The 24,362-nt window shown below is 50.5% G+C and overlaps 1 protein-coding gene across 1 annotated transcript; it reads left to right on the top strand.

Annotated features, from left to right (window-relative positions):
- Positions 1-3,634: 3,634 nt before the first annotated feature.
- INHA (inhibin subunit alpha) lies at positions 3,635-12,285 on the top strand. Its single transcript, XM_038749855.1, has 2 exons — positions 3,635-3,937; positions 11,413-12,285. Exons 1-2 carry the CDS (start codon positions 3,688-3,690, stop codon positions 12,162-12,164), a joined length of 1,002 nt encoding a protein of 333 aa, XP_038605783.1. The 5' UTR covers positions 3,635-3,687; the 3' UTR covers positions 12,165-12,285.
- Positions 12,286-24,362: the final 12,077 nt, after the last annotated feature.

Raw genomic sequence — 24,362 nt, forward strand, 5'->3', positions numbered from 1 at the left:
ACCTTGGGCAAGTCACTTCACTTCTCTGAGCCTCAGTTACCTCATCTGTAAAATGGGGATTAAGATGGTGAGCCCCGCGTGGTACAACCTGATCACCTTGTATTCCCCCCCAGTGCTTAGAACAGTGCTTTGCACATGGTAAGCGCTTAATAAATGCCATTATTATTATTATTATTATAGAAAGGGGAGACGGACAACAAAATAAAACATTAGGGCTTAGTGGATAAAACCAAGGCCTGGGACTCAGGAGGACCTGAGTTCTAATCCCAGCTCCGCCACATGACTATTAAGTGACCCAGCGCTTAGAACAGTGCTTTGCACATAGTAAGCGCTTAACAAATGCCATCATTATTATTATTATTATTATTATTGTTGAGCAAGTCCCTTCACTTCTCCGTGCCTCGGCGACCTCATCTGGAAAACGGGGATGAAGGCTGTGATCTCCCTGCGGAATAGGGGCTGTGTCCAACCTGAAAGCGCCCGGGCTTGGGAGTCAGAGGTCGTGGGTTCGAATCCCGGCTCTGCCGCTTCTCAGCTGTGGGACTCTGGGCAAGTCACTTCACTTCTCTGGGCCTCAGTTTCCTCATCTGGAAAATGGGGATTAAAGCTGTGAGCCCCACGAGGGACAACCCGATGACCTTGTATCTACCCCAGAGCTTAGAACGGTGCTTGGCACATAGTAAGTGCTTAACAAATACGATTATCATCATCATCAATCGTATTTATTGAGCGCTTACTATGTGCAGAGCACTGTACTAAGCGCTTGGGAAGTACAAATTGGCAACATATAGAGACAGTCCCTACCTAACAGTGGGCTCACAAGTATTATAAGCTTGCCTGGCACAGAATAAGCTCTTTATAAATCTTGTCTTACGCCATCGAGTCGTCTCCGACTCGTAGCGATGCCACAGACGCATCTCTCCCAGATGGCCCCGCTCTCCATCTGCCCTCGTTCTGATAGCGGATCATCATCAATCGTATTTATTGAGCGCTTACTGTGTGCAGAGCACTGTACTAAGCGCTTGGGAAGGACAAGTTGGCAACATATAGAGACAGTCCCTACCCAACAACAGGCTCACAGTCTAAAAGTAGCGGATCCGCAGAGTTTTCTTGGGAAAAACCGGGAATTGGTTTACCGCGGCCGTCTTCCGCACGGTCAGCTCGAGTCTCCTCCCTGGCCTCTCTTCCGTGCCGCCGCTGCCCAGCACGGGGGAGTTTTGACTTGTAATAAGAATAATAATAATAATGATGATGGCATTTTATTAAGCGCTTACTCTGTGCAAAGCACTGTTCTAAGCGCTGGGGAGGTTACAAGGAGATCAGCTTGTCCCACGGGGGGCTCCCAGTCTTCATCCCCATTTGACAGATGAGGTCACTGAGGCCCAGAGAAGTGAAATGACTTGCCCACAGTCACGCAGCTGACGATTGGCGGAGCCGGGATTTGAACCCATGACCTCTGACTTGTAGCCGACGTCCTGCCTCTCGCTAGCCACTGCCTGAGCTAGTAATGGCCCGGATGGGCCTCATTCTCCCTCCCGGAGCCGAGAAGGATAGAGGACAGGAAACTGTCCAGCAGCCATCCTGAGAGGCGGCTTAACAAATACCATTTATAATAATAATGATGGCATTGATTAATTAATTAATTCATTCATTCAATCATATTTACTGAGCACTTACTGTGTGCAGAGCACTGGACTAAGCGCTTGGGAAGTACAAGTCGGCGACAGTGTGTGCAAAGCACTGTTCTAAGTGCTGGAATAATAATGATGGTATTTGTTAAGTGCTTACTTTGTGCCAGCACTGTTCCAAGCGCTAGGGTAGATACAAGGTGATCAGGTTGTCCCACGGGGGGCTCACAGTCTTCATCCCCATTTTACAGATGAGGGAACTGAGGCCCAGAGAAGTGAAGTGACTTGCCCAAGGTCATGCAGCTGACAAGTGGCGGAGCCGGGATTAGAACCCATGACCTCTGGCTCCCCAGCCCGCGCTCTTTCCACTGAGTCACACTGCTTATTATCATATTATCATTATTACTTAACACCTTTGGGCCTCAGTGACCTCATCCTTAAATAATGGGGAATAATAATAATGATAATAATAACAATAATAGTGTTGGTATTTGTTAAGCACTTACTATACGCCAAGCACTATTCTAAGCACTGGGGGGGATACAAGGTAATACCCCCTTCTAATAATAATAATAACAATGATGGCATTTATTAAGTGCTTACTATGTGCACAGCACTGCTCTAAGCGCTAGGGAGGTTCCAAGGTGATCAGGTTGTCCCACGGAGGGCTCACAATCTTCATCCCCATTTTACAGATGAGGAAACCGAGGCCCAGAGAAGTGAAGTGACTTGCCCAAAGAATAATAACGATGGCATTTATTAAGTGCTTACTCTGTGCAAAGCACTGATCTAAGCGCTGGGGAGGTTACAAGGTGATCAGGTTGTCCCACAGTGGGGGGCTCACAGTCGTCATCCCCATTTTACAGATGAGGAAACCGAGGCCCAGAGAAGTGAAGTTACTTGCCCAAAGAATAATAACGATGGCATTTATTAAGTGCTTACTCTGTGCAAAGCACTGTTCTAAGTGCTGGGGAGGTTCCAAGGTGGTCAGGTTGTCCCACGGAGGGCTCACAATCTTCATCCCCATTTTACAGATGAGGAAACCGAGGCCCAGAGAAGTGAAGTGACTTGCCCAAAGAATAATAACGATGGCATTTATTAAGTGCTTACTCTGTGCAAAGCACTGATCTAAGCGCTGGGGAGGTTACAAGGTGATCAGGTTGTCCCACGGGGGGCTCACAGTCGTCATCCCCATTTTACAGATGAGGAAACCGAGGCCCAGAGAAGTGAAGTTACTTGCCCAAAGAATAATAACGATGGCATTTATTAAGTGCTTACTTTGTGCAAAGCACTGTTCTAAATGCTGGGGAGGTTACAAGGTGATCAAGTTGTACCACGGGGGCTCACAGTCTTCATCCCCATTTTCCAGATGAGGTCTCTAAGGCCCACAGAAGTGAAGTGCCTTGCCCAAAGTCACCCAGCTGACAAGTGGCAAGGCCGGGATTAGAACCCATGACCTCTGACTCCAAAGCCCTTGCTCTTTCCATCGAGCCACGCTGCTTCCGTATGAGTCCGTTGTTGGGTAGGGACCGTCTCTATATGTTGCCGATTTGTCCTTCCCAAGCGCTTAGTCCAGTGCTCTGCACACAGTAAGCGCTGTATATACGTTTGTACATATTTATTACTCTATTTATTTATGTATTTTATTTGTACATATCTATTCTATTTATTTTATTTTGTTAGTATGTTTGGTTTTGTTCTCTGTCTCCCCCTTTTAGACTGTGAGCCCACTGTCGGGTAGGGACCGTCTCTCTATGTTGCCAATTTGTACTTCCCAAGCGCTTAGTACAGTGCTCTGCACATAGTAAGCGCTCAATAAATACAATTGATGATGATGATAAAAACCAGGGTCCGCCCGACTGACTCCGAACATGCCAGGTGGGAGTCGTCGCCCCGGTTCAAGGTCGCGGCCCGGCGCATCCCGGGGAGACGTCGGGGCCACGCGGCCGGGGGTTGCGTGGGAAGGACCGGGGGCGGATAAGAGGGGTGGAGAGAGCAGACCGCATCGGTCAGCGCGGCGGACGGGGTCGGACGGCGGCCCGGTTCCCAGGCCGCGACCATGGCCGGCCCCTCCGCCTTCCTCCTCCTCTGGGCCTTCGGGGTCGCGCTGGGCTGCCCGGGCCCGCAGCGGGACCGGGAGCTGGTCCTGGCCAAAGCGCGGACCCTGCTGCTGGACGGGCTGGACGTCACCGTCTCCGCCGCCGGGAAGGACCAGGCCCGGACTCCAACCCGGTCCCGCCGCCATGAGCCCCAGCGCCGGGAGGGCCCGGGGGAGGATTGGTCTCAGGTTATTCTCTTCCCGGCCCCAGGTGAGACAAGGGAGGAGGCCTGGGGTGGGGGGACGGACCAGTCTCCGTCGGTCAGCGTGGCATCCGGGAGCTGGAAGGACGGCGGGTCCGTTTATTGTTCTGTTGTCCTCTCCCAAGCGCTTGGTACAGTGCTCTGCACACGGTAAGCTCCCTGTGGGCCGATAATGTGTCCGTCTATTGTTCTATTGTCCTCTCCCAAGCACTTAATACAGTGCTCTGCACATGGTAAGCTCATTGTGGGCAGAGAATGTGTCCGTCTGTTGTTCTATTGTCCTCTCCCAAGTGCTTAGTACAGTACTCTGCAGACGGTAAGCTCATTGTGGGCAGGGAATGTGTCCATCTATTATTCCATTGTCCTCTCCCAAGTGCTTAATACAGTGCTCTGCACACGGTAAGCTCCTTGTGGGCCGATAATGTGTCCGTCTATTGTTCTATTTTCCTCTCCCAAGCTCTTAGTACAGTGCTCTGCACCCAGTAAGCTCATTGGGGGCAGGGAATGTGTCCGTCTATTATTCTATTGTCCTCTCCCAAGCACTTAGTACAGTGCTCTGCACACGGTAAGCTCATTGTGGGCAGAGAATGTGTCCATCTATTGTTCTATTGTCCTCTCCCAAGTGCTTAGTACAGTGCTCTGCAGACGGTAAGCTCATTGTGGGCAGGGAATGTGTCCGTCTATTATTCCATTGTCCTCTCTGAAGTGCTTAATACAGTGCTCTGCATACGGTAAGCTCCTTGTGGGCAGATAATGTGTCTGTCTATTATTCTATTGTCCTCTCCCAAGCACTTAGTACAGTGCTCTGCGCACAGTAAGCTCATTGTGGGCAGAGGATATGTCCGTCTATTATTCTATTGTCCTCTCCCAAGCACTTAGTACAGTGCTCTGCACATGGTAAGATCGTTGTGGGCAGGGAATGTGTCCGTCTGTTGTTCTATTGTCCTCTCCCAAGCCCTTAGTACAGTGCTTTGCACACGGTAAGCTCATTGTGGGCAGGGAATGTGTCCGTCTATTGTTCTATTGTCCTCTTCCAAGCACTTAGTACAGTGCTCTGCACACAGTAAGCTCATTGTGGGCAGAGAATGTGTCTGTCTATTATTCTATCGTCCTCTCCCAAGCACTTAGTACAGTGCTCTGCACATGGTAAGCTCATTGTGGGCAGGGAATGTGTCTGTCTATTGTTCTATTGTCCTCTCCCAAGCGCTTAGTATAGTGCTCTGCACACAGTAAGCTCACTGTGGGCAGGGAATGTGTCCGTCTATTATTCTATTGTCCTCTCCCAAGCGCTTAATACAATGCTCTGCACACAGTAAGATCGTTGTGGGCAAGGAATGTGTCCGTCTATTGTTCTATTGTCCTCTTCCAAGCCGTTAGTACATTGCTCTGCATACGATAAACTCACTGTGGGCAGGGAATGTGTCCGTCTATTGTTCTATTGTCCTCTCCCAAGCACTTAGTACAGTGCTCTGCACACAGTAAGCTCATTGTGGGCAGGGAATGTGTCCATCTATTTATTCTATTGTCCTCTCCCAAGCACTTAGTACAGTGCTCTGCACACAGTAAGCTCATTGTGGGCAGGGAATGTGTCCATCTATTTATTCTATTGTCCTCTGCCAAGCGCTTAATACAGTACTCTGCACACGGTAAGCTCATTGTGAGCAGGGAATGTGTCCGTCTATTGTTCTATTGTCCTCTTCCAAGCCGTTAGTACATTGCTCTGCATACGATAAACTCATTGTGAGCAGGGAATGTGTCCGTCTATTGTTCTATTGTCCTCTCCCAAGCACTTAGTACAGTGCTTTGCACACAGTAAGCTCATTGTGGGCAGGGAATGTGTCCGTCTATTGTTCTATTGTCCTCTCCCAAGCACTTAGTACAGTGCTCTGCACACAGTAAGCTCACTGTGGGCAGGGAATGTGTCCGTCTATTGTTCTATCATCTTCTCCCAAGGGCTTCGTACAGTGCTCTGCACAACAGTAAGCTCGTTGTGGGCAGGGAATGTGTCCAGCTATTATTCTCTCCCCAGTGCTTAGTCCAGTGCTCTGCACCCAGAAAGCACTCAATAAATACAACTGAATGAAAGAATGATTGAAAGGTCGTTACAGGCAGGGGATGTGACCACTAAATCATTTGGGTTGGACTCTCCCAAGCGCTTAGCCCAGTGCTCCGCAGACAGTAAGCATTTGACAAATTCATTCATTCATTCAGTTGTATTTATTGAGCGCTTACCGTGTGCAGAGCACTGGACTAAGCGCTTGGAAAGTACGATTCGGCAGCAGATAGAGATAATCCTTACCCAACAATGGGCTCACGATCTAGAAGATACGATTGAAAGAATGATGGAAAGCTCATTATGGGCAGGGGACGCGACCGCTAATTCATTTGGGTTGGACTCTCCCAAGCGCTTAGCCAACACAGTAAGCTTTTGACGAATTCATTCATTCAATCATATTTATTGAGCGCTTACTGTGTGCAGAGCACTGCACTAAGCTCTTGGGAAGTACAATTTGGCAACAGATGGAGACAATCCCTACCCAACAACGGGCTCACAGTCAAGAAGATACGATTGAAAGCTCATTATGGGCAGGGGACGTGACCGCTAATTAATCTGGGTTGAACTCTCCCAAGCGCTTAGCCCACACAGTAAGCATTTGATGAATTCATTCATTCCATCGTATCTACTGAGCGCTTACGGCGTACAGAGCACTGGACTAAGCACTTGGGGGAGTCCAATTCGGCAACAGATAGAGACGGTCCCTACCTGACAACGGGCTCACCATCTAGAAGGTACGATTGAAAGAATGATTGAGAGCTCATTATGGGCAGGGGCTGCGATGACTGCTAATTCATTTGGGTTGGACTCTCCCAAGCGCTTAGCCCACACAGTGAGCGTCTGACGAATTCATTCATTCCATCATATCTGTTGAGCGCTTACTGCGTCCAGAGCACTGGACTGAGCGCTTGGAAAGTACAATTCGGCAACACAGTAAGCGTTTGACGAATTCATTCATTCCATCGTATCTATTGAGCGCTTACGGCATGAGGAGCACTGGACTAAGCGCTTGGGGGAGTCCAATTCGGCAACAGATAGAGACAGTCCCTACCCAACAACGGGCTCACAGTCTAGAAGATACGATTGAAAGAATGATTGAGATCTTATTATGGGCAGGGGCCGCGACGACTGCTAATTCATTTGGGTTGGACTCTCCCAAGTGCTTAGCCCACACAGTAAGCGTTTGACAAATTCATTCATTCCATCATATCTATTGAGCGCTTACTGTGTGCAGAGCACTGGACTAAGCACTTGGGAAGTCCAATTCGGCAACAGAGACGGTCCCCACCCGACAACGGGCTCACAGTCTAGAAGATATGATTGAAAAAATGATTGAGAGCTCATTATGGGCAGGGGACGCGACCGCTAATTCATTTGCGTTGGACTCTCCCAAGCGCTTAGCCCACACAGTAAGCGTTTGACGAATTCATTCATTCCATCGTATCTATTGAGCGCTTACTGTGTGCAGAGCACTGGACTGAGCGCTTGGAAAGTACAATTCGGCAACACAGTAAGCGTTTGACGAATTCATTCATTCCATCGTATCTATTGAGCGCTTACGGCATGCGGAGCACTGGACTAAGCGCTTGGGGGAGTCCAATTCGGCAACAGATAGAGACAGTCCCTACCCAACAACGGGCTCACAGTCTAGAAGATATGATTGAAAGAATGATTGAGATCTTATTATGGGCAGGGGCCGCGACGACTGCTAATTCATTTGGGTTGGACTCTCCCAAGTGCTTAGCCCACACAGTAAGCGTTTGACAAATTCATTCATTCCATCATATCTATTGAGCACTTACTGTGTGCAGAGCACTAGACTAAGCACTTGGGAAGTCCCATTCGGCAACAGAGACGGTCCCCACCCGACAACGGGCTCACAGTCTAGAAGATATGATTGAAAAAATGATTGAGAGCTCATTATGGGCAGGGGACGCGACCGCTAATTCATTTGCGTTGGACTCTCCCAAGCGCTTAGCCCACACAGTAAGCGTTTGACGAATTCATTCATTCCATCGTATCTATTGAGCGCTTACTGCGTCCAGAGCACTGGACTGAGCGCTTGGAAAGTACAATTCGGCAACACAGTAAGCATTTGACGAATTCATTCATTCCATCGTATCTATTGAGCGCTTACGGCATGAGGAGCACTGGACTAAGCGCTTGGGGGAGTCCAATTCGGCAACAGATAGAGACAGTCCCTACCCAACAACGGGCTCACAGTCTAGAAGATACGATTGAAAGAATGATTGAGATCTTATTATGGGCAGGGGCCGCGACGACTGCTAATTCATTTGGGCTGGACTCTCCCAAGTGCTTAGCCCACACAGTAAGCGTTTGACAAATTCATTCATTCCATCATATCTATTGAGCGCTTACTGTGTGCAGAGCACTGGACTAAGCACTTGGGAAGTCCAATTCGGCAACAGAGACGGTCCCCACCCAACAACGGGCTCACAGTCTAGAAGATATGATTGAAAAAATGATTGAGAGCTCATTATGGGCAGGGGACGCGACCGCTAATTCATTTGCGTTGGACTCTCCCAAGCGCTTAGCCCACACAGTAAGCGTTTGACGAATTCATTCATTCCATCGTATCTATTGAGCGCTTACTGCGTGCAGAGCACTGGACTGAGCGCTTGGAAAGTACAATTCGGCAACACAGTAAGCGTTTGACAAGTTCATTCATTCCATCGTATCTATTGAGCGCTTACGGCGTGCGGAGCACTGGACTAAGTGCTTGGGGGAGTCCAATTCGGCAACAGATAGAGACGGTCCCTACCCGACAACGGGCTCACAGTCTAGAAGATACAATTGAAAGAATGATTGAGATCTCATTATGGGCAGGGGCCGCGACGACTGCTAATTCATTTGGGTTGGACTCTCCCAAGCGTTTAGCCCACAGAGTAAGCGTTAGACAAATTCATTCATTCCATCGTATCTACTGAGCGCTTACTGTGTGCAGAGCACTGGACTAAGTGCTTAGAAAGTAGAATTCGGCAACACAGTAAGCGTTTGACGAATTCATTCATTCCATCGTATCTATTGAGCGCTTACTGCGTGCAGAGCACCGGACTAAGCGCTTGGGAAGTCCAATTCGGCAACAGATAGAGACGGTCCCTACCCGACAACGGGCTCACAGTCTAGAAGATACGATTGAAAGAATGATTGAGATCTCATTATGGACAGGAGCCGCGACAACTGCTAATTCAATTGGGTTGGACTCTCCCAAGCGCTTAGCCCACAGAGTAAGCGTTAGGCAAATTCATTCATTCCATTGTATCTATTGAGCACTTACTGTGTGCAGAGCATTGGACTAAGCGCTTAGAAAGTACAATTCGGCAACACAGTAAGCGTTTGACGAATTAATTCATTCCATCATATCTATTGAGCGCTTACTGCATGCAGAGCCCTGGACTAAGCGCTTGGGAAGTCCAATTCGGCAACAGAGACGGTCCCCACCCGACAACAGGCTCACGGTCTAGAAGATATGATTGAAAGAAAGATTGAGAGCTCATTATGGGCAGGGGACACGACCGCTAATTCATTTGTGTTGGACTCTCCCAAGCGCTTAGCCCACACAGTGAGCGTCTGACGAATTCATTCATTGCATCGTATTTGTTGAGCACTTACTGCGTGCAGAGCACTGGACTAAGTGCTTGGAAAGTACAATTCGGCAACACGGTAAGCATTTGACGAATTCATTCATTCCATCATATCAATTGAGCGCTTACTCTGTGCAGAGCAGTGGACTAAGTGCTTGGAAAGTACAATTCGGCAACACGGTAAGCATTTGACGAATTCATTCATTCCATCGTATCTATTGAGCGCTTACTGCGTGCATAGCCCTGGACTAAGCGCTTGGGAAGTCCAATTCAGCAACAGATAGAGACGGTCCCTACCTGACAACGGGCTCACGATCTAGAAGATACGATTGAAAGAATGATTGAGATCTCATTATGGGCAGGGGCCGCGATGACTGCTAATTCATTTGGGATGGACTCTCCCAAGCACTTAGCCCACAGAGTAAGCGTTTGACGAATTCATTAATTCCATCGTATCTATTGAGCGCTTACTGCATGCAGAGCACCGGACTAAGCGCTTGGGAAGTCCAACTCGGCAACAGAGACGGTCCCCACCCGACAACAGGCTCACGGTCTAGAAGATATGATTGAAAGAATGATTGAGAGCTCATTATGGGCGGGGGCCGCGATGACTGCTAATTCATTTGGGTTGGACTCTCCCAAGCGCTTAGCCCACACAGTGAGTGTTTGACGAATTCATTCATTCCATCGTATATGTTGAGCGCTTACTGTGTGCAGAGCACTGGACTAAGCACTTGGGAAGTCCAGTTTGGCAACAGATAGAGACGGTCCCTACCCAACAACGGGCTCATGGTCTAGAAGATATGATTGAAAGAAAGATTGAGAGCTCATTATGGGCAGGGGACATGACCGCTAATTCATTTGTGTTGGACTCTCCCAAGCGCTTAGCCCACACAGTGAGCGTTTGACGAATTCACTCATTCCATCATATCTATTGAGCACTTACTGTGTGCAGAGCACTGGACTAAGTGCTTGTAAAGTACAATTTGGCAACACAGTAAGCGTTTGACGAATTCATTCATTCCATCGTATCTATTGAGTGCTTACTGCGTGCAGAGCACTGGACTAAGCGCTTGGGAAGTACAATTCGGCAACAGATAGAGATGGTCCCTACCCGACAACGGGCTCACGGTCTAGAAGATATGATTGAAAGAATGATTGAGAGCTCATTATGGGCAGGGGACGTGACCACTAATTCATTTGGGTTGGACTCTCTTAAGCGCTTAGCCCACAAAGTAAGCCCACACAGTAATAATCATTCCATCGTATCTATTGAGTGCTTACTGCGTGCAGAGCACTGGACTAAGCGCTTGGGAAGTCCAATTTGGCAACAGATAGAGACGGTCCCTACCCGACAACGGGCTCACGGTCCAGAAGATACGATCAAAAGAACGATGGAAAGCCCTATCCGGTCAGGGGACGCGACCACTAATTCATCCGGGTTGGACTCTCCCAAGCGCTTAGCCCATAGAGTAAGCGTTTGCCGAAGTCATTCATTCCATCGTATCTGTTGAGCGCTTCCCGTGTGCGGAGCACTGGACTGAGCGCTTGGAAAGTACAATTCAGCCACACGGTAAGCGTTTGCCAAATTCCTTCATTCCATTGCATCCGTTGTGCACCTCCTGCATGCAGAGCACCGGACTAAGCACTTGGGAAGTCCAGTTCGGCAACAGAGACGGTCCCTACCCAATGACGGGCTCACGGTCCGGACGATACGAGGCCGCGGCCGTCGATTCGGTCGGGTGGGCCTCTCCGGCGGTCCGCGCCGGGTCGATTCGACGACCGAACAACCCCAACCACGATCTCCCTGTCTCCTCCTCAGGCATGGACTGCCGCCGGGAGCCGGGGCCCTCCGTCCTCCCGTCCTACGTGTTCCGCCCGTCCGCCCGGACGCGCCGCCTCCGGCCCACGGCGGCCGAGCTCTGGTTCTACACGGGCCCTCCCGCAGCCAACGCCTCGGTCCCCTCGGCATCCCTGCTGACCCCGTCCCCGGCCGGCGACCCGGAGCCGGTCCTCACGTCCCCGGGCCCGGCCGGCCGGGACTGGGCCGTGCTGCGCCTGGCCGCCCCGTCGCTCTCCCTCCTGAGCCGTCCGGTCCTGGTCCTCCTCCTGCGCTGCCCGGCCTGCCCCTGCCCGTCGGGGCCGGACACGTGGCCCTTCCTCGCGGCCCACACCCGGGCCCGGGGACCCTCCGAGGCCGGGCCGGGGGAGCGGGCCCGGAGGTCCCCTCACCCCCGCGGGCCTCCGGAGCGTCTGCAGCTGCGGCCGGAGGAGCCGGCCGGCCACCCCCGCTGCCGCCGGGCCTCCCTCAACATCTCCTTCGAGGAGCTGGGCTGGGACCGCTGGATCGTCCATCCGGCCAGTTTCCTCTTCCACTACTGCCAGGGCGACTGCGGGGCCGAGCCGGGCCCGGGCCCCGCTCCCCTGCCCCGGCCCCCGGGGGTCCGGGCCTGCTGCGCCGCCCTGCCCGGCACCATGAGGCCCCTGAGGGTCCGCACCACCTCGGACGGCGGCGACTCCTTCCAGTACGAGACCGTCCCCAACGTGCTGGCCCAACACTGTGCCTGCCTCTAGGACCTTCTTCCCCGCTTGGCGCCGTGTAAGCGCTTCGCGGATGAGAGACGAAGCAGCGGGGCTCGGTGGAAACCAGTTGCCAACTTCCTTCCCTTCCCAAGCGCTTAGTCCAGTGCTCTGCACACACTAAGCGCTCAATAAATACGATTGATAATAATAATAATGGCATTTGTTAAGCGCTTACTATGAGCAAAGCCCTGTTCTAAGCGCTGGGGGGATACAAGGTGATCAGGTTGTCCCACGGGGGGGCTCACAGTCTTAATCCCCATTTTACAGGTGAGGGAACTGAGGCTCGGAGAACTTAAGTGACCTGCCCGAGGTCGCACAGCGGACGTGTGGCGGAGCCGGGATTCGAACCCGTGACCCCTGACTCCAAAGCCCGGGCTCTTTCCACTGAGCCCCGCTGCTTCTCTGAAGATGCTTCTCTTTTAGACTGTGAGCCCACTGTTGGGTAGGGACTGTCTCTATGTGTTGCCAATTTGTACTTCCCAAGCGCTCAGTACAGTGCTCTGCACATAGTAAGCGCTCAATAAATACGATTGATGATGATGAAGATGTCTTCAGTAAGGCTTTGAAGGGAGGGTAGAGTCATTGTCGGGTAGGAGGAGGGCGTTTTAGGCCGGAGCAGGACGCGGGCTGGGGGTTGGCGGTGAGATAGAAGCGATCGAGACTGTGAGCCCGCTGTTGGGTAGGAACCGCCTCTATGTGTTGCCGACTTGTACTTCCCAAGCGCCTAGCACAGTGCTCTGCACATAGTGAGCGCTCAATAAATACGATTGATTGATTGATCAAAAGCGTTAGAAGGTTGGCATTAGCTTTCCCAGAGTGCACCACAGCGGGAACCGACGGGCAACATTCACAAAGGGGTGCGTATCGTGCGCAATCGCATCACAACACCCAAGCAGGGGGTCCTAAAATCAAATGGGGGGGGGGGAGCGGGGGCAAGGAATCAGCCCTACAATAATTCATTCATTCAATCGTATTTATTGAGCGCTTACTCTGTGCAGAGCACTGCACTGAGCGCTCGGGAAGCACAAGTTGGCAACATATAGTGACGGATGATGATGATGATGGAAAGAGCCCGGGCCTTGGAGTTGGAGGTCGGGGCTTCCGATTCCGGCTCCGCCACCCAAGTAACTCATCGACGGCAGCATCCATCAAGCGCTTGCTATGTGCTGAGCACTGTTCCAAGCGCTGGGGAGCCTACAAGGTCAGCGGGTTGTCCCGCGGGGGCTCACAGTCTTCATCTTTCCTTTGTCCGGGGCTCCGGGCTCCTCCGGGGGCGGCTGGAAAAAAGGCCAAAAAAGAAAAAGAGTTGCGTTTGGTTTCAGGAAGGCCCGCGGGTCTCCCGCATCCCTGTGTGACTCCTCTGGGCCTCGGTTCCCTCATCTGTAAAATGGGGATGAAGACTGTGAGCTCCCCCCGCCGTGGGACAACCTGATCACCTTGTAACCAGCGCTTAGAACAGTGCTTTGCACATAGTTAGAGAAGCAGCGTGGCTCAGTGGAAAGAGCCTGGGCTTGGGAGTCCGAGGTCATGGGTTCGAATCCCGGCTCCGCCATTTGTCAGCTGTGTGACTTTGGGCAAGTCACTTCACTTCTCTGGGCCTCAGTTCCCTCATCTGGAAAACGGGGATTAAGACTGTGAGCCCCCCGTGGGACAACCTGATCACTTTGTATCCCCCCCAGTGCTTAGTACAGTGCTTTGCACATAGTAAGCACTTAATAAATGCCATTATTATTATTATTATTATTATTATAGTAGGCGCTTAATAAATGCCATCATTATTATTATCCCCCTTCTAGACTGTGAGCCCACTGTTGGGTAGGGACCGTCTCTGTATGTTGCCAGCTTGGGCTTCCCAAGCGCTTAGTACAGTGCTCTGCACACAGTAAGTGCTCAATAAATACGATTGATTGATTGATTCATCCCCATTTGACAGATGAGGGAACCGAGGCCCAGAGAGGTGAAGTGACCTGCCCAAAGTCACACAGCTGACAGTTGGCGGGGTCGGGATTTGAACCCACGACCTCCGCCTCCGAGGCCCGGGCTCTTTCCACTGAGTCACACCGCCTCGCTTGTCAGCTGGGTGACTTTGGGCAGGCCTCTGCGCTTTTCTGGGCCTCGGTTCCCTCATCTGTCAGATGGGGATGAAAACTGCGAGCTTTTAGACCGTGAGCCCGCTGTTGGGTTGGGACCGTCTCTAGATGTTGCCAACTTGGACTTCCCAAGCGCTTAGTACAGTGCTCTGCACACAGTAAGCGCTCAATAAATACGATTGATTGATTGATTGATTGATTGATTGAGCCCTGCCGTGGGACAACCCGATCACCCTGTAACCTCCCCAGCGCTTGGAACGGGGCTTTGCGCCCAATCAATCAATCGTATTTATTGAGCGCTTACTATGTGCAGAGCACTGTACTAAGCGCTTGGGAAGTACAAATTGGCAACACATAGAGACGGTCCCTACCCAACAGTGGGATCACAGTCTAACGCCCAGGAAGCGCTTAATAAATGCCATCATCGTCATGATCGTTGTACCGTGGAAAATCACCATACTAGTCATAACGGTAATCATACTAATAACAATGATGATGATGGCATTTATTAAGCGCTTAGTAGGTGCAAAGCAACTGCTCTAAGCGCCGGAGAGGTTACGAGGAGAGTCGTGAAGCGCTTACTACAGGCGCCGAGCGCCTTTCTAAGCGCTGGGGGGGACACGAGGTCATCGGGTGGTCCCACGTGGGGCTCACCGAGGCCCGGAGAAGTGAAGCGGCCTGCCCAAAGTCCCACGGCGGGCGAGCGGCGGGGCCGGGATTAGAACCCACGACCTCTGACTCTCAAGCCCGGGATCCTGCCACTGACCATTTGGACTGTGAGCCCACTGTTGGGTAGGGACCGCCTCTATATGTTGCCAACTTGGACTTCCCATCATCATCATCATCAATCGTATTTATTGAGCGCTTACTATGCGCAGAGCACTGTACTAAGCGCTTAGTACAGTGCTCTGCACACAGTAAGCGCTCAATAAATACGATTGATTGATTGATTGATTGACCCACGCAGGGAATGTGTCCGGTTACGGTCGGAGCGGACTCTCCCGTGCGCTGGGGACAGTGCTCTGCGCACAGTGAGAGCTCAATAGATGCCATCAGATGAAGGGATTCGTTCATTCATTCATTCATTCATTCGATCGTATTTATGGAGCGCTTCCTGTGTGCAGGGCACTGGACTAAGCGCTTGGGAAGGACAATTCATTCATTCATTCAGTCGTATTTATTGAGCAGTTGCTGTGGGCAGGGCACTGGACTAAGCGCTTGGGAAGAACAATTCATTCATTCATTCAGTCGTATTTATTGAGCAGTTGCTGTGGGCAGGGCACTGGACTAAGCGCTTGGGAAGTACAAGTTGGCAACGTATTCATTCATTCATATTTATTGAGCGCTTACTGTGTGCAGAACAGTGGACTAAGCGCTTGGGAAGGACAAGTCGGCAACATCTGGAGACGGTCCCTACCCAACAGCGGGCTCCCGGTCTAGAAGGGATGAATGAATGAGCCTTCCGTGGGACCCGGGTTCTAATCCCGCCCCTGCCTCGGGCCTACCGTTCGTCTGGGTTTCTGTAATGGTATCATAAGAATGATGACAGCATTGATGAAGCGCTTACTATGTGCCAAGCACTGTTCTAAGCGCTGGGGAGGTTACAAGGCGATCAGGTTGTCCCACCGGGGGCTCGCAGTCTTAATCCCCATTTTCCAGATGAGGGAACTGAGGCGTAGAGAAGTGACGTGACTTGCCCAAGGTCACACAGCGGACAGGTGGGGGAGCTGGGATTCGAACCCACGACCTCTTCCTCCCAAGCCCGGGCTCTTTCCACTGAGCCACACTGCTTCTCAAGTATCTGATCGACGCTTACTACGAGCCAGGCGCTGTCCTAAACGCCGACGTAAGAACAAGCCAATCGGGTCGGACACGGTCCCTGGCCCCCGCGGCGTGGCTCAGTGGAAAGAGCCCGGGCTTTGGACTCAGAGGTTGTGGGTTCGAATTCCGACTCCGCCACTTGTCAGCTGTGTGGCTTTGGGCAAGTCACTTCGCTTCTCTGGGCCTCAGTTACCTCATCTGGAAAACGGGGAGCCCCCCGTGGGACAACCCGCTCACCCGGTGACCTCCCCGGCGCTTAGAGCAGTGCTTTACACATAGTAAGCGTCGAGTAAGTATCGAGAAGCAGCGTGGCTCAGTGGAGAAGAGCCCGGGCTTTGGAGTCAGAGGTCATGGGTTCAAATCCCGGCTCCGCCAAATGTCAGCTGTGGGACTTTGGGCAAGTCACTTCACTTCTCCGGGCCTCAGTTCCCTCATCTGTAAAATGGGGATGAAGACTGTGAGCCCCCCGTGGGACAACCTGATCACCTTGTAACCTCCCCAGCGCTTAGACCAGTGCTTTTGCACATAGTAAGCGCTTAATAAATGCCACCATTATTATTATTATAGTAAGCGCTTAATGAATGCCATCGTCATTATTATTATTCATCCCCTTTTTCCAGACCAGGGGCGAGTCACTTCACTTTTCTGTGCCTCAGTTCCCTCATCGGTACAATGGGGATTAAGACCGGGGGCCCCACGTGGGACAGTCATCTGTGCCCAACCCGATGACCTTGTATTTTCCCCAGCGCTTAGTACAGTGCCTGACACGTAGTAAGCGCTTAACAAATACCATCATCGTTATTATCATCGTTCCCTAGTTGCAGAAAAGCCCTTTTTCGATCTACGCGGCTCAGGTGTACCGTCCTCCTCCAAGCGCTCGCTTAGTACAGCAGTCCTCCTCCTTCCCCGGTATTGTACATTGCCAGTCGCTCAGTACAGTTCTCTGCACGTAGTAGACGCTCAATAAATACCATCGATTGATTGATACAGCGCTCTGCGTCGTGTCGGCTCATTTCTGGAGGGGAGGGATTGTGCCCATTCACTCTTGTTCTACCAAGCGCTGGGTACGGCACTCTGCACGCAGTAGACTGGACGCTTCCCATCATCGTCATCATCAATCGTATTTATTGAGTGCTTACTATGTGCAGAGCACTGTACTAAGCGCTTGGGAAGTACAAATTGGCAACATATACAGTCCCTACCCAACAGTGGGGTCACAGTCTAAAAGGGGAAGACAGAGAACAAAACCAAACATACTAACAAAATAAAATAAATAGAATAGATATGGACAAGTAAAATAAATAAATCAATAAGGGCTTCCCGAGGGCGGGGTATCGTGCTTACTGACTCTGTTGTCCTCTCCCAAACGCTCAGTACAGCGCTCCGCGCGCAGTAGACTGGACCATTCCTACGGGTGGGGAATCGTGCTTCCTGACTCTTTCATCCAGACAGCGTGGCTCAGTGGAAAGAGCCCGGGCTTTGGAGTCAGAGGTCATGGGTTCAAATCCCGGCCCCGCCACTTGTCAGCTGTGTGACTTTGGGCAAGTCACTTCACTTCTCTGGGCCTCAGTTCCCTCATCTGGAAAATGGGGATGAAGACTGGGAGCCCCCCCGTGGGACAACCTGATCACCTCGTAACCTCCCCAGCGCCTAGTACAGTGCTTTGCACATAGAAAGCGCTTAATAAATAAGCAGCAGCGTGGCTCAGTGGAAAGAGTATGGGCTTTGGAGTCAGAGGTCATGGGTTCAAATCCCGGCTCCGCCACGTGTCTGCTGCGTGAACTGGGGCAAGTCACTTCACTTCTCTGAGCCTCAGTTACCTCATCTGTAAAATGGGGATTGAGACTGTGAGTCCGCGTGGGACAACGTGATCACCTTGTATTCCCCCCAGCGCTTAGAACAGTGGTTTGCACATAGTAAGCGCTTAACAAATGCCATTATTATCATTATTATTATTATTATTTTGTCCTCTCCCAAACTCTCAGTACAGCGCTCTGCACACAGTAGACTGGACGCTTCCCAAGGGCGGGGAATCGTGCTTACTGACTCTGTTGTCCTCTCCCAAACGCTCAGTACAGCACTCTGCACCCAGTAGACTGGACACTCTTTCAGGCCAGGGATCGGGCCTGCCGACTCCTCATCTGACTCCTCTGTGCCTCAGTGATCTCATCTGGAAAATGGGGATGAAGACCGTGAGCCCCACGGGGGACAACCTGATGTCCTGGTATCTCCCCCGGCGCTTAGAACAGTGCTTGGCACATAGTGAGCGCTTTACAAATACCATCATTATTATTATCTGTAAAATGGGGATTAAGACGACTGTGAGGCCCACGTGGGACAACCTGATGGCCTTGTATCTCCCCTGGCGCTTAGAACAGTGCTTGGCACATAGTGAGCGCTTTACAAATACCATCATTATTATTATCTGTAAAATGGGGATTAAGATGACTGTGATCCCCACGTGGGACAACCTGATGGCCTTGTATTTCCTCCGGCGCTCAGAACAGTGCTTGGCACATAGTGAGCGCTTACCAAATACATTCTTCTTCTTCGTACTTCCCAAGCGCTTAGTCCAGTGCTCTGCACACAGTAAGTGCTCAATAAATACGATTGATTGATTGATGGATTGATTTTACTTGTACATATCTATTCTATTTATTTTATTTTATTTTATTTTGTTAGTACGTTTGGTTTTGTTCTCTGTCTCCCCCTTCTAGACTGTGAGCCCATTGTTGGGTAGGGACTGTCTCTATCTGTTGCCAACTTGTACTTCCCAAGCGCTCAGTACAGTGCTCTGCACACGGTAAGCGCTCAATAAATACGACTGATTGATTGATTGATTCTTCTTCTTCTTATTGCACTGTCCTCTCCCAAGCAAATAGCGCAGGGCTCTGCGTACAGCAGACCGTAAGCCGCTTGAAGGCAAAGATCACATCTACCGACTATTATACTGTTCTCTCCCAAGCGCTTAGCACAGCATTCTGCACACAGTTAAATGCTCGATAGATACGACTGATCATTCATTCATTCAATCGTATTTATTGAGCGCTGACTGTTCAGAGCACTGTACTAAGCGCTTGGGAAGTACAAGTTGGCAACACATAGAGACGGTCCCTGGCCAACAGCGGGCTCACAGTCTAGAAGGGGGAGACAGAGAACAAAACCAGAGATATTAACAAAATAAAATCAATAGAATAAATATGTACAAACCCAGGTCATGGGTTCTAATCCCCGTCTGCCTGCTGTGTGACCTCCAGCAAGTCGCTTCACTTCTCTCTGCCTCAGTTCCCTTATCTCTAAAATGGGGATTGAGATTGGGAGCCCCACGTGGGTCCCACCCGATTTGCTTGCATCCCCAGCGCTTAGTACAGTGCCTGGCACATAGTAAGCACTTAAATGCCATAATTATTAATAGTATCTTTATCCCATAAAGTCGAAGAGTTCCCTCCCCCCAACCCAGGTGCCCACTTCCCTCGATTGATCGATTACAGGGCCTGGAAATCAGGAGACCCCAGCTTTCATTCCGGCCTCCTCACCGACCTGCTGGGTGACCGGTACTTTGCCGCGTCCCTGTTTTCTCACCTGGGAAATGGGGTTAAGGTATCCTTAATAATAACTGGGGTATTTTGTAAGCGCTTACTGTGTTCCAGGCTCCGTACTAAGCACTGGGGCGGATACTAGCAAATCGGGTTGGACGCGGTCCCCGTCCCACGTGGGGCTCACTGTCTCCATCCCCATTTTCCAGGTGAGGGAACTGAGGCTCAGAGAAGGGAAATGACTGGCCCAAGGTCACACAGCAGACAAGTGGCAGAGCCGGGATGAGAACCCAGGACCTTCTGACCCCCAGGCCCGGGCTCGATTTAGTACGCCATTAGAAAAGCGGCGTGGCTCAGTGGAAAGAGCCCGGGCTTGGGAGTCAGAAATCGTAGGTTCCAATCCCGCCTCCGCCACTCGTCAGCTGGGTGACTTTGGGCAAGTCAATTCACTTCTCTGGGCCTCAGTTCCCTCATCTGGAAACTGGGGGTGAAGACCCTCCCCTCCCTCCAGGCTCGCATCTCCTCCTGCCTTCAGGACATCTCCATCTGGATGTCCGCCCGCCACCTAAAACTCAACATGTCGAAGACTGAACTCCTTGTCTTCCCTCCCAAACCCTGCCCTCTCCCTGACTTTCCCATCACTACCATCCTTCCCATCTCACAGGCCCACAACCTTGGTGTCATCCTCCACTCCGCTCTCTCGTTCCCCCCTCACGTCCAAGCCGTCACCAAAACCTGCCGGTCTCAGCTCCACAACATTGCCAAGATCCGCCTTTTCCTCTCCATCCCAACCGCTACCCTGCTCGTTCAAGCTCTCATCCTATCCCGTCTGGACTACTGCACCAGCCTTCTCTCTGATCTCCCATCCTCGTGTCTCTCTCCACTTCAATCCATACTTCATGCTGCTGCCCAGATTGTCTTTGTCCAGAAACGCTCTGGGCATGTTACTCCCCTCCTCAATAATCTCCAGTGGCTACCAATCAATCTGCGCATCAGGCAGAAACTCCTCACCCTGGGCTTCCAGGCTGTCCATCACCTCTCCCCCTCCTACCTCACCTCCTTCTCTCCTTCCCCAGCCCAGCCCGCACCCTCCGCTCCTCCGCCGCTAATCTCCTCACCGTACCTCGTTCTCGCCTGTCCCCCATCGACCCCCAGCCCCCGTCCTCCCCCGGGCCTGGAATGCCCCCAATCCCTCTGCCCATCCGCCAAGCTCGCTCTCTTCCTCCCTTCAAGGCCCTTCTGAGAGCTCACCTCCTCCAGGAGGCCTTCCCACACTGAGCCCCCTCCTTCCTCTCCCCCTCGTCCCCCTCACCATCCCCCCGTCTTACCTCCTTCCCTTCCCCACAGCACCTGTATATATGTATATATGTTTGTACAGATTTATTACTCTATTTATTTATTTTACTTGTACCTATCTATTCTATTTATTTTATTTTGTTAATATGTTTGGTTTTGTTCTCTGTCTCCCCCTTCTAGACTGTGAGCCCGCTGTTGGGTAGGGACTGTCTCTAGATGTTGCCAACTTGTACTTCCTAAGCGCTTAGGACAGTGCTCTGCACACAGTAAGCGCTCAATAAATACGATTGATTGATTGATTGATTGACATCCGGGCAGAAAAAAAATCTGCCCGGAGACGGATGACGTCAACGGACTTTGCTAATATTGATTGGGTTGGCCGCCGGGCGCCGCTCGGAGCGGGAAAAATCTGCCCGGAGACTGATGACGAGAACAGATTTTGCTAATATTGATTGGGTGGGCCTCCGGACGCCACTCCGGGAGGAAAAAAATCTGCCGGGAGACTGATGACGTCAACGGACTTTGCAAATATTGATTGGATAGTCCTCCGGACGCCACGCCATGGGAAAAAAATCTGCCCGGAGACCGATGACGTCAAGGAACTGCGCTAATAATGATTGGGTGGGCCTCCGGGCGCCACTCCGGGGGAAAAAAACCTGCCCGGAGACCGATGACGTCAACGAACTGTGCTAATAATGATTGGGTGAGGCTCCGGACGCCACTCCGGGCGGGAAAAGTCTGCCCGGAGACCGGTGACGTCAACGAACCGCGCTAATAATGATTGGTGGGCCTCCGGACGCCACTCCGGGGGAGAAAAACCTGCCCGGAGACCGATGGCGTCAAGGAACTGCGCTAATATTGGGTGGGTTTCCGGACGCCACTCCTGGAGGGAAAAATCTGCCTGGAGACTGATGACGTCATCGGGCTTTGCTAATATTGATTGGGTGGGCCGCCGGACGCCTCTCGGGGCGGGAAAAATCTGCCCGGAGACCGATGACGTCAACGAACTGTGCTAATAATGATTGGTTATAATAATAATGGCATTTATTAAGCGCTTACTATGTGCAAAGCACTGTTCTAAGCGCTGGGGAGATTACAAGGTGATCAGGTTGTTCCACAGGGGACTCATAGTCTTAATCCCCATTTTACAGATGAGGTAACTGAGGCCTAGAGAAGTGAAGTGACTTGCCCAAAGACACACAGCTGACAAGTGGCAGAGCCGGGATTCGAACTCATGACCTCTGACTCCAAAGCCCGTGCTCTTTCCACTGAGCCACACTGCTTCTCAAAATGGTTCTCAAAATTTGCATTGGTTGGGCCTTTGGACCCCGCTCTAACTCAGGCACATAACGTGATGGGACGGGATGCCAAATTATTATTATTATTGTTATTGTTGTTGTTGTTGTTGTTGTTGTTGTCATTAAGGGCCGTCGAGTCGTTTTGTTGTCCATCATCATCATCATCAATTGTATTTATTGAGCGCTTACTATGTGCAGAGCACTGTACTAAGCGCTTGGGAAGTACAAATCGGCAACATATAGAGACAGTCCCTACCCAGCAGTGGGCTCACATCATCATCATCATCAATCGTATTTATTGAGCGCTTACTATGTGCAGAGCACTGTACTAAGCGCTTGGGAAGTACAAACTGGCAACATATAGAGACAGTCCCTACCCAACAGTGGGCTCACAGTCTAAAAGGGGGAGACAGAGAACAAAACCAAACATACTAACAAAATAAAATAAATAGAATAGATATGTACAAATAAAATAAATAAATAAATAAATAAATAGAGTAATAAATATGTACAAACATATATACATATATACAGGTGCTGTGGGGAAGGGAAGGAGGTAAGATGGGGGGGATGGAGACGGGGACGAGGGGGAGACACAGCGGACTTGACATGACTGACTCCATTTTGTGTATGCTGACAGTAGCCCTCCATTTCTGCAGGCTGAGAGAACAAGTCTGTAACAGATGCCTTCAAGGCCATCAACAAGTAACACCCATCCGAAGAGAATTCACATCCCTATTACCTATCTATGCAAGGCCATAGGGCACAAGAATTTACATCCCCATTACCTATCTATGCAAGGCATGGGAACGGAGAACAAAGATAATTTGTAACATCCCGCCGGTCCCAATTCCTGAAATTCCTGAAATTTCCAAATGCCCCACTCCCATGTTGCCGTAACTCAATAAAAGACACAGTGATATTGGGATCGGGGCTGCTTGTCCCTCTCCCGGGAGGTGAACGGTCAGGTAGCCACTTTCCTTCTTTGCTGCTCTATCTGAACTCATGTCTCCGCGTCAATCAATCAATCGCATTTATTGAGCGCTTACTATGTGCAGAGCACTGTACTAAGCGCTTGGGAAGTACAAATTGGCAACATATAGAGACAGTCCCTACCCAACAGTGGGCTCACAGTCTGAAAGGGGGAGACAGAGAACAAAACCAAACATACTAACAAAATGAAATAAATAGAATAGATATGTACAAGTAAAATACATACATAAATAAATAGAGTAATAAACGGTCCCTACCCAACAGTGGGCTCACAGTCTAGAAGGGGGAGACAGAGAACAAAACAAAACATATTAACAAATGAAAATAAATAGAATAGGTAGGTACAAGTAAAATAAATAGAGTAATAAATACGTACAAACATATAAATGTATATACAGGTATGTACACATCATCAATAAAATTAATAGAATAATAAATATGTACAAATATATATAAGTGATGTGGGACAGGGAAGGGGGAAGACCAGAGTGAGTGGGGACAATGGGGAGCAGTGGAAAAGGGGGGGCTCAGTCAACTTATCTTGTTTTGTCTGTCTCCCCTTTCATCATCAATCGTATTTATTGAGCGCTTACTGTGTGCAGAGCACTGTACTAAGCGCCCTTTCTAGGCTGTGAGCCCATTGTGGGCAGGGATTGTTTCTATCTGCTGTAGAATTATCGAATTTACAAGCACTTAGTCCAGGGCTCTCTCCCCCTCCTCACCCCCCACACCTTACCTCCTTCCCCTCCCCTCAGCACCTGTATATATGTATATATGTTTGTACGGATTTATTACTGTATTTATTTATTTTATTTGTACATATTTATTCTATTCATTTTATTTTGTTAATAAGTTTTGTTTCGTTCTCTGTCTTCCCCTTCTAGACTGTGAGCCCGCTGTTGGGTAGGGACCGTCTCTAGATGTTGCCAACTTGTGCTTCCCAAGCGCTTAGTCCAGTGCTCTGCACACGATAAGCACTCAGTAAATACGACTGAATGAATGAATGCTCTGCACACAGTAAGTGTTATCGAAATTAGGGTGCAAAATAAGTTAACGGGTGTAAATTGGCCACAGGGTTCGAGAACCCACTGTTGGGTAGGGACTGTCTCTATATGTTGCCAACTTGTACTTCCCAAGCGCTTAGTCCAGTGCTCT

This window comes from Tachyglossus aculeatus, chromosome 1, assembly GCF_015852505.1.
Source record: "Tachyglossus aculeatus isolate mTacAcu1 chromosome 1, mTacAcu1.pri, whole genome shotgun sequence".
NCBI lineage: Eukaryota > Metazoa > Chordata > Mammalia > Monotremata > Tachyglossidae > Tachyglossus > Tachyglossus aculeatus.

Bases quoted from the DNA above. Each gene is read 5' to 3' on its own strand.
- INHA (XM_038749855.1), top strand. From the start codon at position 3,688: ATGGCCGGCCCCTCCGCCTTCCTCCTCCTCTGGGCCTTCGGGGTCGCG. The intron at 3,938-11,412 runs GTGAGACAAGGG...TCTCCTCCTCAG, and splicing joins TATTCTCTTCCCGGCCCCAG to GCATGGACTGCCGCCGGGAG.